An 18,339-nucleotide genomic window follows, 5' to 3' on the forward strand; every position below is an offset into this window, starting at 1 on the left:
AACATATATAAACATAAAAAAAAAATTTCAGCTGAAAATCCCATTTTAAAACCCTCAAACACAAAGACTAGAAATAAAATATAGTTGATAACCTTTTCTCATCAAAAGCAGATGACCCCAGAAGCCACTGTCCCTCTTTTAAATAAAAGTCCAAGACAGTTTTGGGAAGAGGGAATTTTGGAGTTTCATTAGCTAAAAGACTAGGAAGACTTCTCCCCAGAGAGGATTATGAGGCTGATTTTGTAGTGCAGAGCTACATGTGGAAAAACCCTAGTTATAACAACATTTCCATGCAAATCAAAGAGACGAAGACCTAGATATTTGGGTTAAAAATCAAAGGAAAGAAGAATCATATATAAGAGGCAAGAAAACCTCTTTTCTAAATGGTCTGGTATTTATTAGTATTTTCATCAGAGAAATCCAAAGTCGACCACATTGGAGGTATTCTGGAATTTCAGCCCGTCTCTTAGACTTTAATCTTCAAAGCCTTGGCTTGTCATACTGGACCAGGTTTGCCCAGGTGATAGACCTACAGCTGGGACAGCAAGGGTGCTGACAGAGGAACCCTGTCCTCCTATCTGGGACCTTGTGGTGAGAGATACTGATATAGACAGTGCAAGGAACAGAATATCTCAACCTCATCAGGAAAACTGTACATATCTATGATTTGGCCTATGTCATAAGCATCAGCATACAAAGCAGAAATGAAGGCCACCAGCCTCTCCAACTGAAGATTCTGCTTTTGGCAATCACTTGTGGTACTCTCAGTAAAGGTACAGCCACATGCCCAATTGGAAGGATCAAAGGACAGAGATAGAAAGGAGCTGCAGAAATCTGAAACCACAGGAAAAAAAGAGTAAGGATTGGTGGATATTCTGAGTGAAGTGGGCATAGTCTCAGCTGAAAGAATTTGGTTTGGTTGCTTTGATGATTGCTGCTGCTGCTGCTGTTGCTACTTCCGCTGCTGCTTCCTCAATTCGAATCGTCCGTTCCTGAACCAAACCTTTACTGTTGACTCTGGTAGGTTGAGTTTCAAAGCTAGTTCCTTCTGGAGATTTTTATCTGGGAACATGGTCTGGCCAAACAGAGCCTCCAACTTTTCATACTGTTCTTGAGTGAATGTGGTACGTTCTTGGTGTTTCTTTGGCATTGTGGGACTAGCTGGATCCTGTGGTAACACCACGTTCATGCTGGAATCATTCATGTTGATAAAAGGGTCTGGCTGGGAAATCTCTGGGGCCATTCTGTTCATCAGGATTTCTGAAATCTGTCATGAATTCCCTTGGAGTGTCCATTTGCAACCCTGCTTGGTGTGTCTCTCTAGATTTTTTAACTTCTCTGTTGCAGAGTAACACTGTGAAAAATGTGCCTATTATCTTCCCATGGGGGAGAAAAGCGCCTTATTAGCTCCGTCTTTCTGCTGACTGCAGCCCGTGAAGCTTCATTCACCAGGGCAATTTCTGAGGTTGAAGCCAAAGGAACTTGTGGGGAATAGCAAGAAAGTTCTTTGGCATTTTTCCCAGCAGAACTACCACGCTACAGCATAGCCTTTGGGATTGGCAGGGCCAAGAAGGGGAAGAAAAAGTATTCTGAAATTGCTTTTGGGAATTATGTAATTTTATAATTAGAGAATTAACATATTGGTCGATGACAATTCTGATCCTTGGGGACAGATTGAATGATATAGAGTCTATTTCTTTAAAAAATCAGAAAGCAACATCTTTAGCACGGATGCTCTCATCCCATGTCCTTTCTGATATCAAGCCTTCCTTTTGTGACTTGAGCTTGAATTATTTTCTCCCTCTGCTGAACTCAGATCATGTATCACAATATAACTCATTTAATACAGAAAAAACTATTTCTTCGCAACAGGTTTTATTGCCATCTTGCACTATTAGTCAATATCCTTACTGAATATATTTATATTTGTTTGGATAGTGGATTGCAAGCTACTAGAGGGCAAAAGCTGGGCTTATGCTACTTGGTCACACTGCCCAAAACCTGGTACCATATCTTGTGACAAGTGGTAGTCAATAAATGTTTCTTGATTTTGGTTTGACTTTCAAAATACTAATTAGGAAAGGAAATAACTGCCAGGGTCAATGCCTCCAACAATCTCAAAATCAGCTAAAACGTCTTGTGCTCACCACATTCCCAGTCTTTTATGAGGACTAAGGGGTACCCTGAGGGTGAACCAGACCTAGAAAATCATAAACTTATGTATAAGTATCCACAATCAGTGGCTCTAATAAAAGCTAAGTATCTCCATATAGAGAGTATAATGTAGTTTTAGGAGTAAAGCCTTCTAATGTGTACACGAGTCAATGTTTTGAGTTTTCAGCTTGTGAAATAAAATTTGGGTATCCAAAACCAGAAAATTATAAGCATTTTCCAAAAAATTTTACTTAGACAACAGTGGTTACCAGAGGCTGAGAAGGGAAGGGGAGAGGAAGGGATGGAGAGAGGTACAAAGTTACGGTTAGATTGGAGGAATAAGTTCTAGTGTTCCCTTGCACAGTAGGGTGACTAGACTTAACAGTTAATATATCATATATTTCAAAATAAGTAGAAGAGAGGATTTTGAATGTTCTCACCACAAAGAAGAGATAAATATCTGAGGTGATGGATATGCTAATTATCTTAATTTGATCATTACACATTGTATGCATGTATCAAAACATCACTCTGTACCCCATAAATATGTACAATTATTAAGTGCCAGTGAAAATCGTAATAATAAATAAATAAATAATTTTACTTAAATTTCCTGTGGTGAATTCATTCTACAAACACATTAAGCAGAAGCGAGGAAGAGTCTGTCATGAAAAATGCCAGTTAACAAACAAACATGCAGATTGAGAGTATCAGGCACCAACCCAGCTTTGGGATTTCCTGGAGCAAAGTTCAGGAGAGTTCTATCACCGCTGGGTATGTGTAGTTTATGCTTCTTTTCATTCCTGAGGGGCCTCTGAAATGAGTGGTTAGCTCATTTCTATTTTATTCTGAGAAGAAGAGGTTATCAAGGCTCTAGAGACTACCTGAGAACATTTCTGGAACAAGACAAACCTATCGGAAAAACCAATAGGAAAGAAAAGAGCAGGGCTGGCTTGGTGCCCTTGACTGCACATCAAGCTCTTCATTGTCTGCACGGTGGAAGCTCTTGTGATCATAAAACCGAGCATACGAGTCTATAAAGTGTGCAGGTGATTCGGGCCACAGAATGGCATCTTTTTTTTTTTAAAAGAAAAATTCACATGAATGTATTTAAATGAATTAAGAATCTCCTGACTCATTTGTTGAATAGTGAAGAGGGGAGAGAGATGACAGAGGAAAAGGTAAGAGATGCTTTAGAAATTATTATGATATGAGGACTCTTTCTTTGCTTTTTTTCTTTATACTTTGCTTTTTAAGAAAAACAAAAGCACTATAAAATTGTAACACTCAATTTACACATAAAGGTTTTGAATTTACTAAAACCGCAGGTTTTTCATTTAAAATACTGAAGAGTTCTTTATAATAAGGTACATCGCTTAATAAGAAATTTTCTTTTCCATTGTTCTCATGCATTGCAGACCCTGCAGCAGTTTCAGAGTGAACATCAGTGACTGAGTGTCATAAGCTGGCAGAAATGTGTCCATGACCTAGTTTCAGAACAGTGGAGCCTCTGTATTCCTTCATGCATAGGACATTTACCTATAGACAAATGACTTACCATTGGGTAACATTGCTTTATAGAATAGCAATGCATTATGGTAGCATACTATAAGAATAGCTAGGTTTTCATTTCAGAGAATCCATGATCATTTTTTGACTTCTAGGAAGTTTATATATTTTTTGGCTTGTATGTTTGTTTTTAATTAAACTTTTTATTTTGAAATAAGTGCATATTCACATGCAGCTGTGAGACATAATACAGCAAGATTTTGTATACCCTTTATCCTGTTTTCTGCCAATGGTAACATCTTGCAAAACTATAGGACAATATCACAGCCAGGATATTGACATTGATATAGTCAAGATCAGAACATTCTCATCACTGCAAAGCTCCCTCATGTTGCTCTTTTAACCCTACACATACTACATACTGCCATTCAAACTCCATCTCCTCCTTAGCCCCTGGCCACCACCAGTATGTTCTTAATTGATATTAATTTTGTCATTTCACAAATGTTATATAAATATAACCATACAGTATGTATCCTTTGGGGATTGTCTTTTTTCCAATCAGCATAATTCTTTCAAGTGTCATCATCAACAGTTCTTTCCTTTTATTGCTAAGTAGAATTCCATATATAGATGTATCACAGTTTGTTTAGTACTCGCCCATTGGAGGATATCTGGGTTGTTTTGTCTATTACAAATAAAGTTGCCATAAACATCTGTGTACAGGTTTTTATGTGAAATAAGTTTTCATTTCTCTGGGATAAAGGCCCAAGAGTAGAAATGCTGGATCATATGGTAGTTGCATGTTTAGTTTTTTTTTTTTAATTGCCAAACTGTTTTCCAGAGTAGCTGTAACATCGTTCAAATGGTATGAGTGATCCAGTTTCTCCACATCCTCATCAACATTTTTTATTTTAGCCATTCTGAGAGGTGTATAGTGATAGCTTATTTTGGTTTTAGTTTGCATTTCCCTAACCACTAATGTTGCTGAACATTTTTCATGTGCTCATTTGCCATCTTCATATCCTTAGTGAAATGTCTGTTCTTTTTCCCATCTTCCAATTGGAATTTGTTGTTTTTAACGTTGAGTTTTGAGAATTCTTTATATATTCTGGATCCTAGTCCTTTGTTGGATATATAAGTTGCAAATATGTTTCTCCCGGTATGTGGCCTGTCTTTTCATTCTCTTAACAGAGAATGAAAGTTTTGCAGAGCAAAAGTTTTTAATTTTAATGAAGTCCAATTTATCAATTTTTCCTTTTATGGATTGTGCTTTTGGTGTCAGGTCTAAGAGCTGTTTGTCCAGCCCTAGGACTAAATATGGTCTCCAACATATTCTTCTAAAAGTTTACAGTTTCATCTTTTTACATTTAAGTCCACGATCCACGTAAGCTAACTTTTCTATAGTTCCATTTTTCACCTATGGATATTCAATTGTTCCAGCACAGCTTGATAAAAAGTTTATCTTTCCCCTTGAATTCCTTTTCCACTTTTGTCAAAAACCAGTTGGACGTATTTCTGTGGGTCTATTTCTGAGTTCTCTATTCTGTCCCATTGATCTGCATGTCTATCCTCTGTCAATACCACACAGCCTTGATTGATGTAGCTATAAAATATGTCTTGAAATTAGGTAGATTGATTTCTCCCACTTTATTATTCCTTTTCAAAATTGTTTTAGCTATTATAGTTCTTTTGCCTTTTCATATAAGCTTTAGATTATATTGTTTTTTGATCTTGACTATATCTATAAAAAAGCTTGCTAAAGTCATTGACAGTTAACTACACACAGTATATCTCTCCAATTTTTTAGGTCTTCTTTGATTTCTTTCATCAGCATTTTATAGTTTTTATCATATAATTCCAGGACATATTTTGTTATATTTACACCTAAGTAAATTTTTTTGAATAATTTTAAATGGTATTATATTTTGAATTTTAGTACCCACATATTTATTTCTAGCACACAGAAATATTATTGACTTTTTAATGTTTACTGTATTCACAACATATTGTATTCTTTGACCTTGCTGAATTCACTTATTGCTTCTAGGAGATTTTTGTAGATTGTTTGGGATTTTGCATGTCAACAATCATGTCATCTGCCAGTAAGGATGGTTGTATTTCTTCCTTTTGGATTCATATTTTTTTTGCATTTTAAAATTCTAATTGTGATAAAAACACAGAACATAAAATCTACCATCTTAACTATTTTAAAGTATGCAGGTCAGTAGTGCTAAGTATTATATCTATATTCCTTTTATTTTCTTGCCTTGCATTGCACAAGCTAAAACTTTGAACAATATATTGAACAATTGTGGTGACAGTGTACATCCTTGCCTTGTTTCCAGTCTTAAGGGAATATTTTTCACTATTAAGTGTAACGTTAGCTATGGGATTTTTTGTAGATGTTCCTTATTAAGTTCAGGAAGTTCTTGTCTATTCTTAGTTTTCTGAGAATTTTTATCTTGGATAGGTGCTGAATTTTTCAAATGGTTTTTCTGCATCTATTGAGATGATCCTGTGATTTTCTTTATTAGCTTGGTAATATAGTGAATTACATTGATTGTTTTTCAAATACTGAACCAGTTTTACTTCTCTGGAATCCACTCGGTCATCTTGTATAATTCCTTTTATATATTGCTGAATTCTATTTTTTTTTTTTTTGAGACAGAGTCTTGCTCTGTTGCCCGGTCTAGAGTGCCGTGGTGTCAGCCTAGCTCACAGCAAACTCAGACTCCTGGGCTCAACCAATCCTCCTGCCTCATCCTCCTGAGTAGCTGGGACTACAGATGTGCACCGCCATGCCTGACTAGTTTTTTTCTATTTTTAGTTGCCTGGCTAATTTCTTTCTATTTTTAGTAGAGATGGGTCTCGCTCTTGCTGAGGCTGGTCTTGAACTCCTGAGCTCAAGCAATTCTCCCACTTCAGCCTCCCAGAGTGGTAAGATTATAGGCATGAGCCACTACACCTGGCCTATTGCTGAATTCCATTTGCTAACATTTTGTTAAGGTTTTGCATCAATATTCATGATGGATATAGTCTGTAGTTTCCTTTTTTGTATAATTTTTGTCAGGGTAATATTAGTTTCACAAAATGAATTTGAAAGTGTTCTGGCCTATTTTCTGGAAAAGATTGTGTAGAATTGGTGTTATTCTTCTTTAAACATTGGGTAGAATTCTCCAGTGAAACCATATGGACCTATAGATTTCTTTTTGGGGAGTATTTAAATTAAAATTTTAATTTCCTTAATAGTTAGGAATAATTCAAATTATTTATATAATATTGAGCGAGTTATGTTAGTTTTTAAAGGAATTTGTCCATTTCTCTAAGTTGTCAAGTTTATGTGTGTAAACTTGTTTATAGTAGTGCCTTATTATCCTTTTGATATTTGCAAGGTAGCACAATCTTATCTTTCATTCCTCATAGTGGCAATTTGTGTAATCAGTAATGAAAAGACACATCACTATTGACATTACAGTAATAAAAAATTATAAACAAATACTTTGGATAACTGTATGCCAACAAATTAGTTAACTGAGATGAAATGAACAAATTCCTAAAAAGTACAAACTACTGAGGCCAACTCAAAAAGAAATGGGAAAAAATGGCAAAGGAACTGTATAGAAATTTCTCAAAAGAAGACATATAAATGGCCAACAGGTATATGAAAAGATGCTAAACATCATTAATCATCAGGGAATGCAAATCAAAACCACAACGAGATATCACCTCACATCTGTTAGAACAGCTATTATTAAAAAGAAGAAAGATATCAAGTGTTGGCAAGGATGTGGAGAAAAGGGAACCCTTGTACACTGTTGCGAGAATGTGAATTAGCACACCCATTATGGAAAACTGTACGGCGGTTTCTCAGAAAAATTAAAAATAGAGCTACCATATGATCTAGCAATCCCATACTGGGTATATATCCAAAGAAAATGAAATCAGTATGTCAAAAAGAGATATCTGCACTCCCATATTCGTTGCAGCACTATTCACAATAGCCAAGCATGGAATTAACTTACGTGCTCATCAACAAATGAATGGATAAAGAAAATGTGGCATATATATACAATGGAACACTACTCTGCCTTTAAAAAAAGAAAATCCTAAATCATTTGCAACAACATGGATGCATCTGGAAGACAATAGGTTAAGTGAAATAAGCCAGGCACAGAAAGACAAATACAGTGTAATCTCACTCAAATGTGAAATCTAAAAAAGTTGAACTCATAGAAGCAGAGAGTAGAATGATGGTTACCAGGAGTTGGAGGTGGGGAGACTGCGGAGATGTTTGTTAAAAGACACAAAAGTTCAATTAGACAAGAGGAATAAGTATAGCATGGTGACTATAGTTAGTAATGATCTGTTATATGCTTGAAAATTGCTCAAAGGGTAGATTTTTAAGTGTTCTTACCACAAAATTATAAGGTCCTACATATGTTAATTAGCTCAATTTAGCCATTCCACAATGTACACATATTTCAAAACATCATGCTGTGCACCATAAATATATACAATCTTTATTTGTCAATTAAAAATTTTAAAAAAGAAATAGGAAATCTGAATAGATCTATAACAAGTAAAGACATTAAATCAGCAATCAAAAACTTTCAACAAAGAAAAACCCAAGACTAGATGGCTCAACTGGTGAATTCTACCAAATATTTAAAGAATTAATACCAATTCTTCACAAACTCTTCAAAAAATAGAACTGAAGGTAACACTTCCCAATTCATTCTACAAGGCCACAATTACCTGATAACAAAAGCAGACAAAGACATTACAAGAAAAGAAAACTTCTATACCCAACAACTTTTATGAATATAGACACAAAAATCTTCAACTAAATACTAGAAAATTGAATACTACATCATATTAAAAGGATTATGCATCATTACTTACCAAGTGGGATTTATTCCAGGAATGCAAGGATAACTCAACATATGAAAATCAGTCAATGTAATATACCATATCCATATTATAATAAGCAAAACCACATGATCATCTTAATACATGCAGAAGAACCACATGACAAAACTCAACATTCTTTAATTAAAACACTCAACAAACTAGAAATAGAAGAGAACTTCCTCAAAATGATAAAGGACATTTACGAGAAGCTCACAGCTAACAGCACACTTAATGGTGAAAGACTGAATGACTTCCCCCTAAGATCAGGAATAAGGCAAGGATATGTGCTCTCACCACTTCTACTCAACATTGTACTGGAGGTTTGGCCAGAGAAATTAGGTAAGAAAATGGTGGGGGGGAAAGCAGTTAGATTGGAGGGGAAAAAGTACACTTACCTCTATTTGCAGATGACATTATCCTGTATGGAAAATCCTAAAGAATCCACTAAAAAGCTATTAGAACTAATAGATAGTTCAGCTAAGTTGTAAGATAAAAGATCAATATACAAAAAAATTGTAGTTTTGTATAGTAGCAATGAAGAAACTGAAAATAAAATTAAGAAAACAATTCCATTTATAATAGCATCAAAAAGAATAAAACATCTAACAATAAATTTAACAAAAGAATTGCAAAATATATATTCTGAAAACTATAAAACATTGTTGAAAAAATTAAAAAAGACCCAAATAAATGGGTCATGGATCAGAGGACTTAATATTGTTAAGATGGTGATACTCCCCAAATCTGTCTACAGATTTAGTGCAATCCCCAGCATTCTAACTGACTTCTTGGCAGAAATTAAATAAGCTGATCTTTGAATTTAAATAAAAAAGCCAAGCTACCCAGAATATGCAAACAAACTTGAAAAATAACAGTTAGTAGACTCACACTCACTGATTTCAAAACATACTGGAAAGCCACAGTAATCAAAATGGTGCGTTACTGCATAAAGATAGACATATAAATCAATGGAGTAGAAATAAGAGTCCAGGAATAAACCCTCATATTTACAGTAAATTGATTCTGATAAGGGTTCTGAGATTATTCAATGAGGAAAAAATAATCTTTCCAACAAATGGTACTTGGGACAACTGACTATCCATGTGGAAAGGAATCAAGTTGGATCCCTATTTCACACCATATAGAAAAATTTCACACCATATAGATCCATCAAAATGGATCACAGACCTAAATATAAGAGCAAAACTGCAAAACTCTTAAAAGAAAACAGAGTACATCTTCATTACCTTGGATTTGGCAAGGATTTGGTTTCTTAGATATGACACCAAATGCAGAAGCAAAAAAGCAATAAAAGAAAAAAATAAACTAGACATCACCAAAATTTAAAACTTTGGTGCTTCAAAGGTCTCCATCAAGAGATTAAAAAGACAACCCAATGAATGAGAGAAAGTTTTTGCAAATCATATCTTTGATAAAGGACTTATATCTAGAATTGATAAAGAATTATTACAACTCAATAATAAAAAGACATATAACCCAATTTTTAAAAGGGCAAAGGATCTAAACAGATACTTTTCCAAAGAAGATACACAAATGGTCAGTAAGCACCTAAAAAGATGCCCAACATCATTCACCATCAGGGAAATGCAAATCAAAACCACAATGAGGTGCCACTTCACACTCACTAGCACGGCTATTGTACTAGTTCCCTATATACCACAAACTTGATAGCTTAAAACAAGAGAAATGTATTCCCTCACGTGCCTGAAATCAGCTCCACTGAGTTGAAATCAAAGTGCTGACTGAGTTGTGTTCCCTCCAAAGGCTCTGGGAGAGAATCTTCCAGTTTTTGGTAGCTGCTGGCATTCCTTGGCTATGGCAACATCATTCTGCTCTTTTCCTGTATAATCACCCTGCCTCCCCTCTTCTTTCTACAGTAAATCTCCCTCCGCTTCCTTCTTAGTAACTGTCCCTTTTAAGAACGCTTATGTAGGGCCCACTTGGATAATCCAGGATAATCCCCCTCCCAAGATCCTTAACTTAATGACATCTGCACAGACTTCTTTTCCATATGAGGTAATATTCACAGGTTCCAGGGATTAGGACCTGGATATTTGGGGGGGTGGGGTCATTATTCAGTGTGTTAGAGCTATCATCAAAATATAGGTAATGAATAACAATTGTTTGTGAGGATGTGAAAAAATTGGAACCCTCATACACCCTTAGGGGGAATGTAAATGGTAAACAAATGGTTAAACTTATAGTTACCCAGTAATTCCACTCTTAGGTAGATACCCAAGAGAAATGAAAACATCTTCCACGTGAAGATTTGTACACAAACGTTCATAGCAGCATTATTTGTAACAGGCAAAAGGTGGAAACAACCCAAATGTCCATCAATGATGAACGGATAAATAAATTATATTATTAACATATCCATATAATAAAATATTATTCAGCAATGAAAAAGAAAGAAAGTACTGATTCATGCTACAACACGGATGAACCTCAAAAACACTATGCTAAGTTAAAGAAGCCAGTCATAAAGGACCACATATTGTACGATTCCACTTACATGACATGTCCAAAATAGGCAAATCTACAGAATCAGAAAGTAGATTCATAGTTGCTGAGGGCTGGTGGAGCAGAGAAGGGTGGGAATTAGAAAGTAATGCATGTGAGGTAAAGGGGTTTCTTTTTGTGATAATGAAAATGTTCTAAAATTGTGGCAATGGATGCACAACTCTGGGAATGTATTACAAACCATTAAACTGTACGTTTTGGGTGAATTCAATAGTATGTGAATGCTATCTCAATAAAGTTGTTAAAAAAAAAGTGCATGGTCTTAAATTGTCTAACTTCAAAATAGTGTTTGCACACACAAAGTGATTGTACATTGCTAAGAAAATAGACTGACATCCAAGTGAAAGTACAGGCTCAGATTTCCACATTGAGGCATCCAGGTTGGCCAAGTGAAGATATGAGCTTCCCAAGGGCTGTAGTCAGTCCCCAAAAAGCACCCCCAAAATTTTTGTCTCCTGGCATTCTCAGGGTTGGTTTGTCTGAGCAATAAAATGTGGCAGAAATTATGGTATGTCTCTTCCATGATTAAGTTAAAAAAGACTTTGTGGCTTTTATTTGAGTGTTTATGCTTTAATTGGATTTTTAAAAAGTAAATTGCAGTATGGTATTTTAATTTCCCATTCTTTTATCTGCTTTTATTCTTTTATCTTATTGTTTGACTGTTCTGAGCAGAAATTCTGATAACTTAATCAAGAGACCTGATGTTCTGTAAACTTTATCAGTGTTATTCACTGAGAGCCACTTAGAAGGTTTTAGCTTAAAAATTCCATCCAAAAAATTACAATTGATATGTGGAAACCACTGTAATAAAACCAGTTCCTACCGTTACATTGCTACAATTATTGAGTTGCCTTGTATATTCTAAGACTAATACACTCATTATAGTAGGTGGAGAAATTGTATCTTTAATGATATACTTTTTTCCAAGAAAGACTTGCAAAAGGGTTGGGTAAGTTTGGAGGTATACCAGGTAGGAAAATGTCCTCTCCCTCCCCTCTGTCACACCTAAGTCCATCTTCACAGTGATCTTACCACATAAAAGCTAAATAAACGTGTTATTCAGAAGTAAAGCAAATAGTATTCATGTCAATGATCATAGTAACTCACAATTAAAACATTTAACTTATCAAGGAGTTCCTGGCAAAGGAATGGCCTAGAAAAGTGTGGTCTATACAATTTCAGATATATGTATGAAATTTTTTAAAAAAGAAAAGGAGAAATGTCCATTTACACATTTCGTATCATGTGAAAATTCAGCCATAGCCAATGGTGGAAGCCCCCAGTCTACATGACTTGCTCACCATCAGGTATATGACCCAGTAAGAATGGTTAGATGAGCAGTGAGTAGTCACAGAGAGTTCCTTTTTAATGGATGCCTGTGATGCAAATATCAAAGGTAGATTCATTTTTTAATTCATTTAAAAAATATTCATGAGCACCTCTTATCATGGATATGCTTCAAATTTTGGCTCCTGTAATATTTATTTCCAAATTTTAAGGCATGACAGGATATATTTAAGGACTCTTTCCTTGGAAAACATATCTTTATGAGAGTTATTAATGATTTGGGTCAATTTACATCATATGTAAGTCTGAATGCATTTTTTTCCCAAAGGAAAGAGTGATTAACTTTACATTCTGTGGTCCTACCACTCTGTAGAAAGCAGTTCATTTCTGTCCTCCAACATAAATGAAGGACTTAGAAAGATTATGGTTGAATCTCTCTTTCAGATGAAAAGAAAAGAAACTTCCAAGTTTAGAAAAGAAACATACATAGTTAGACATTAAGAAATTTATTTCTAATGAGTAGGCTTATTAATTTTTAAAGGGTAATTTTGCATATCGTGTGTTATACTGTGCTTTTCCATCAAGCACCTGCCAGTGTGTAACTATTAGGTTGGTGCAAAAGTAATTGTGGTAAATTTTAAGTCATTATAACTAGGCTCAAACACATCTTTATTAATCAAGATAGGAACCATTACAATCAACACGTTGTTGCCGAGATATGTTTGTTTACTCCTGTAGTGTAAAAATCCATGCTTCAGGATTCGATGAGCTCTTGGAAAGTATTTTCTGCATCCTGCTGGCTGTGGAAGCATTTTCCCTGCACGAAGTTGTTGAGATACTTGAAGAAGTGGTAGTGGGTTGGCGAGAGGTCAGGTGAATATGGCGGATGAGGCAAAACTTCATAGCCCAATTCGTTCAACTTTTGAAGCGTGTGGTTAGGCGTTGCTGTGGAGAAGAATTGGGCCCTTTCTGTTAACCAATGCTGGCTGCAGACGTTGCAGTTTTCGGTGCATCTCATCGATTTGCTGAGCACACTTCTGAGATGGAATAGTTTCACTGGGATTCAAAAAGGTGTAGTGGATCAGACCGGCAGCAGACCACCAAACAGTGACCATGATCTTTTTTTGGTGTAAGTTTGGCTTTGGGAAGTGCTTTGGAGCTTCTTCTCAGTCCAGCCACTGAGCTGGTCATAGCTGGTTGTCATAGAAAATCCACTTTTCATGGCACAACACAATCTAATCCAGCAATGGTTCGTTAGTGTTGTGTACAATGAGAGAAGATGACACTTCAAAACAACGATGTTTTTGATTTTCAGTCAGCTCATGAGGCACCCACTTACCGAGCTTTTTCACCTTTCCAATTTGCTTCAAATGCCAAATGACCGTAGAATGGTCGACGTTGAGGTCTTCAGCAACTTCTCTTGTAGTTGTAAGAGGATCAGCTTCGATGATTGTTCTCAGTTATTGTCAACTTATGATGGCCTACTACTGCGCTCCTTATCTTCAAGGCTCTCGTCTTCTTTAAAAAAATTTCTTGAACCACCACTGCACTGTACATTTGTTAGCAGTTCCTGGGCCAAATGTGTTGTTGATGTTGTGAGTTGTCTGTGCTGCTTTACAACCCATTTTCAACTCAAATAAGAAAATCATTCAAATTTGCTTTTGCTTAACATCATTTCCATAGTCTAAAATAAATATAAACAGCAAGTAATAAGTCATTAGAAAAAACATACAGCGAGAAATGTGCATTAAAATGATGTATAACATAATCGCATTTATTGAAGAATGTATTCCAATATCAAATGGCAAATTTTAACAATGCTAAAACCACAATTGCTTTTGCACCAAACTAATATGTGTTTGTTTGAATGATGTTCTGGCTGGCTAGATCTAAGCTCCACAAAGACCAGGACCATGACTCAAGGTAATTGTGTCTTTGATGCTTCCATGAGTTCCTGGTACATATTAATAGTTGGTGTTCAAAAATTTGGGTTGAGCCAGGTGCAGTGGCTCACACCTGTAGTCCTAGCACTCTGGGAGGGCGAGGCAGGAGGATTGCTTGAGCTCAGGAGTTCCAGAGCAGCCTGAGCAAGGGCAAGACCCCATCTCTACTAAAAATAAAAAAATTAGCCCAGCGTGGTGGCATGCGCCTGTAGTCCCAGCTACTTGGCAGGCTGAGGCAGGAGGATCCCTTGAGACCAGAAGTTGGAGGTTGCAGTGAGCTACAATGACACCACTGCACTCTACTGAGGGCAACAGAGCGAGACTCGTGTCTCAAAAAAAAAAAAAAAAAAATTTGGGTTGAATGAGTAAATGAATGAAAGACCCTAAAAGTAGACAATTTTATGGAAGAGTGTAAAAAGTGATTTAGAAGGACTTATTTATATTCTGGAATCAAAACTGTAGAAAATTTCAAAAATGAAAGTGAAAAATATGAATTCCTTTTGGGGAGCCATTCCAAGTATCTTTGTAGGCAAGATGTGCCCTGCCCGATTTGCAAACCCGAGTGTGTGGGTTCATACGTGCAAATGAGCTTGCTCTATACCTGAGGCAGCATGAGGCAGGCTGCAGAGTCCGAGCTATGACAGTGAGTCAGCCCTGAGTACACTACGGACTCACTGATTACCAGGTGGCCTGTCAGGCTTATCACAAAGACAGTAGTAGCATAGTGACTGTGCCTGTCTGAGTTCCGGCTACATCTGTATGACCACCTCTGTTCACGGCACCACAGACAGCACTTTTCCATAGAAACTCAACTACTGACTGAGACCAGTGGCCCCTACTCCAAGTGAGGCAGCATGCTCATGAAGTTCCCATTACAGAGAGAAAGCTTAGGATCAAGTGGATCACAGCCACAGCCATAAAGCTAAGGGGTAGAAGGGAGTTAGTGAAAACAAACAAGAAAGGGAACTCCTGGTGACGAGAATCAAGTAGGATTCATGGGTCACCTCCCCAGTAGCATTAAGTATTGGTAGTATCATACTCAAGCCTGTATCAATAAAGTGGCTCAACTTTGGTGATATATTCGATGAGAGGTTTTCAATTCTGTTTCTGCTAAGATTTTAAAATCTGGTAAGATGGAAAGAACCTCAAGGCACAGTAATTTCTAGAAATAAGGGTAAATTTATGTTTCTGTTCTCTCTGTGTCAGACACAACCCCAGTTCAACCAATAAAATACCTGTTACGCATTTTGAATTACAATTTAAGATATGAGCAAAAAAAGGTAATAAATTTTTTTTTAAAAAAAGCAGCCTACCCACAACGTGTTCCATTTGTCATGTTCTGGTTGAAGGAGCTGTTGATCCATACTATGGTATTATTCACACATGCTTTTCCTGGAATGTTGAGTTCTTGCAATTCAGTGTCATATTCGATAAAAACATCCATCATTGTGCCAAAAATGAGCAGCGTTCCTGGCTGGGCTATTCCATGGAGAAATGCACATAAACCTCCCACAAGCATCAGCCCAATTTCAGCTGATGAAGAAAACTGAAACTTAAAAAACAAAGGGTTCAGAAATCATCTATGGGTGAAAAGCAGGAGAGGCAGGAGGACTATTTAATTTTAGTTACTAGATTCTGATAAATAGTACTCAACACACATTTTATGGAAATCATCTTAATTGAGCGGTAGTTTACACTAATTATATTGAAATAAACTGTACATCAAATATCTAAAACATTAGACTCTTACATTGTTAGATCATGCTCTGAATTCATTCCTTCTACCTCAGGAGCCGACTGTAGTTTTTAATTACTCATCCATAACTCAAGGGGAAAATAGTCACTGTCACTGACGCCATTGTCAAGGAGATATACTGTGTGGGGCATTCAGCAACCGCATAAACTGGCTCCCAGAATAATGACAATGAATAGTGCCTATTTGTGCCTAGAAATGCCTCCACCCTGAGCAAATTTGGGGTAAATACCTATACTATGGAATTTCTAAAGACTTGTCCTAAGAATAAGTATACAACATATGATTATTATGATGATTTTCCTTGCAAAAATGAAAATTACGGGCTTAGTGATTATTTTCCAGGACATTTTTCCAGGACAGGATTTGTGTGTTTACTCAGCAATGTATTTGTAATAGTTATTCAACACGTTATCACACAGGCAAAACTTATGACTGAAAAAGTGATCATCACTGTAGTTAAAAACCTGCCAATATGACTAAAGATTTAGTACTTCCTCCGTGATCTAAGCAATTCACAGCTGCACATCTGGTAACATAAATCAGCACAGTTTTATTACCAACTGAAAGAAGCCAACTCGAATGCCATCATCTTTCTTCTCATTTTGTAACCTGAGGAGAAAAACAAGGATTTAAAAACCATCCTCTCCAAAACAATGAGAAATTCTCCCCAGGTGGTGATTTTACGATTTATTCCTTAGTAAGAAAGAAAGTCCCCACTGGCTGGGAAATTCTGGCCAAACCCTATATTTTAAAAGTAAGCTTTTATTTTCTAGATTTCCCTCTTCTAGAGATTTCTGTATAGCTGTATCTCAGGTTCAGTAGAAATTCACTGAGGTTTTTTCTGAGAGGTATGTAGAGATAGTAAAAAGTCCTCTGCACTCCCAGTTACACGAACAAGTAACTATTTGCCCTCAGCCATGACCCTCAGCCTATTAGTGCCTATATGTTCTCGTGAGTAAGTTGAAGTGGTTGGATTAGCTGACTTTAAAGCTTCCTTGTAGCACTTAAAAATTTTACGTCTCCATTAAATAGAGCTAATATAATGGGAAATTCAAGAACACTCCCATACTGCCCATATTTCCTATTCATTTCTCATAAGGTTGTGTTTAACCACCTTTGACCTCTTCAACTTCAGGGATCTACACTTCACCTGAGTCACCCATTCCATGGATACACCCTGGACCCTGCTGTCACCAGGAACTACCGAGTGACACGTTTAGTTCCATTGCACTCTGTGACTGCCCAGACAGCTTGTTTTCTCACTTGCTTCCTCATTCCACACCTATTTGTCAACCTCAACTGAGAGCTGCAGTCCCTTAAATCCTCCATTTCCTTCCATAGCTAAACCCTTTCAAGATCTGCTTCCTTCCCCATGCACCCCAGGCCCCGCTGCGCGGCACTTGAAGCACACTCTCATTATCACCCTCTTCAATCCTTTTCCCCAAATCCATCCTAGTAAACTCCATCTCTGCATCCATCCAGCTGTTTGCCCCTGTCCTCCTTAAGCTGGGCTGCTGGAGATAACTTCACTGCCTTGTGAACACATGCAGTACCTGGTACTCAGCTGCACTAAGCTTCCCTGCCAGCCTGGGATAGAATCCCAAGTCCTTTCTGAGACGCTGCCCAGTGGCCAGGTTAGCCTCTGACCTGTCTCCTCCTCCTGCATTCCAGCTGTCAACACGCCAGTTGCCCAGCCTCCCACCGACCTGTGTCCATGACCTCTGTGTGGAGCTGCCAGACCCTCTGCCTGGAATGCTATCTCTTCACATATGCACAGGGCCAGCTCCCTCGCCACCTTTAGGCCTTCCCTCGAAGTCGCCTTCTCTACAGGCCCTCTCCTGGCCAAAGTCTTTAAAATTTTAACTTTCCCCATACATACACACCATTTCGTATCTCCATTTCTATGTTTACTTTTTCTTCTTAGAAAGAAAGTGCTTGATTATCACCAGCTACCATGTTATGCTTTGTGTTTATTAATATTTATGGTGTTTATTATCTCTCCCTCACTCAAATATAAGCTCCTCAAAGGCAGAGATTGTTGCCTATTCTGTTCTTATCTGCACCCTCAGCCACGTGTAATAGTGCCTGACCCTAACAGGCACTCAGTCCATATTTGTGAAATGAATGAATAATTGAATGAATGTGTGCTCTCCAGCCCAGGGCACAACGCTGTCCTCCGTCCCTCTACAGGTCGTCCCGGTTCCCCTCAGCAGCTTTGGCGAACTTCTGCTG

At 37.1% G+C, this 18,339-nt stretch overlaps 1 protein-coding gene across 1 annotated transcript in view; it reads right to left on the minus strand.

Moving 5' to 3' along the window:
• The window catches only part of ABCB11 (ATP-binding cassette, sub-family B (MDR/TAP), member 11), an 83,679-nt gene extending 65,906 nt beyond the window's left edge, over positions 1 to 17,773 (minus strand). Inside the window, exons 1-3 of the mRNA XM_012650675.1 lie at positions 17,661 to 17,773; positions 16,665 to 16,716; positions 15,665 to 15,903 (exon numbers count right to left, since the gene is read on the minus strand). Coding sequence (XP_012506129.1) covers positions 15,665 to 15,903; positions 16,665 to 16,716; positions 17,661 to 17,773 — 404 coding nt within the window. The remainder of the gene's footprint in view (positions 1 to 15,664; positions 15,904 to 16,664; positions 16,717 to 17,660) is intronic.
• Between the last annotated feature and the right edge of the window lie 566 nt (positions 17,774 to 18,339).

The sequence above is a fragment of the Propithecus coquereli genome, unplaced genomic scaffold, assembly GCF_000956105.1.
Source record: "Propithecus coquereli isolate 6110/MARCELLA unplaced genomic scaffold, Pcoq_1.0 Scaffold34, whole genome shotgun sequence".
Lineage (NCBI taxonomy): Eukaryota > Metazoa > Chordata > Mammalia > Primates > Indriidae > Propithecus > Propithecus coquereli.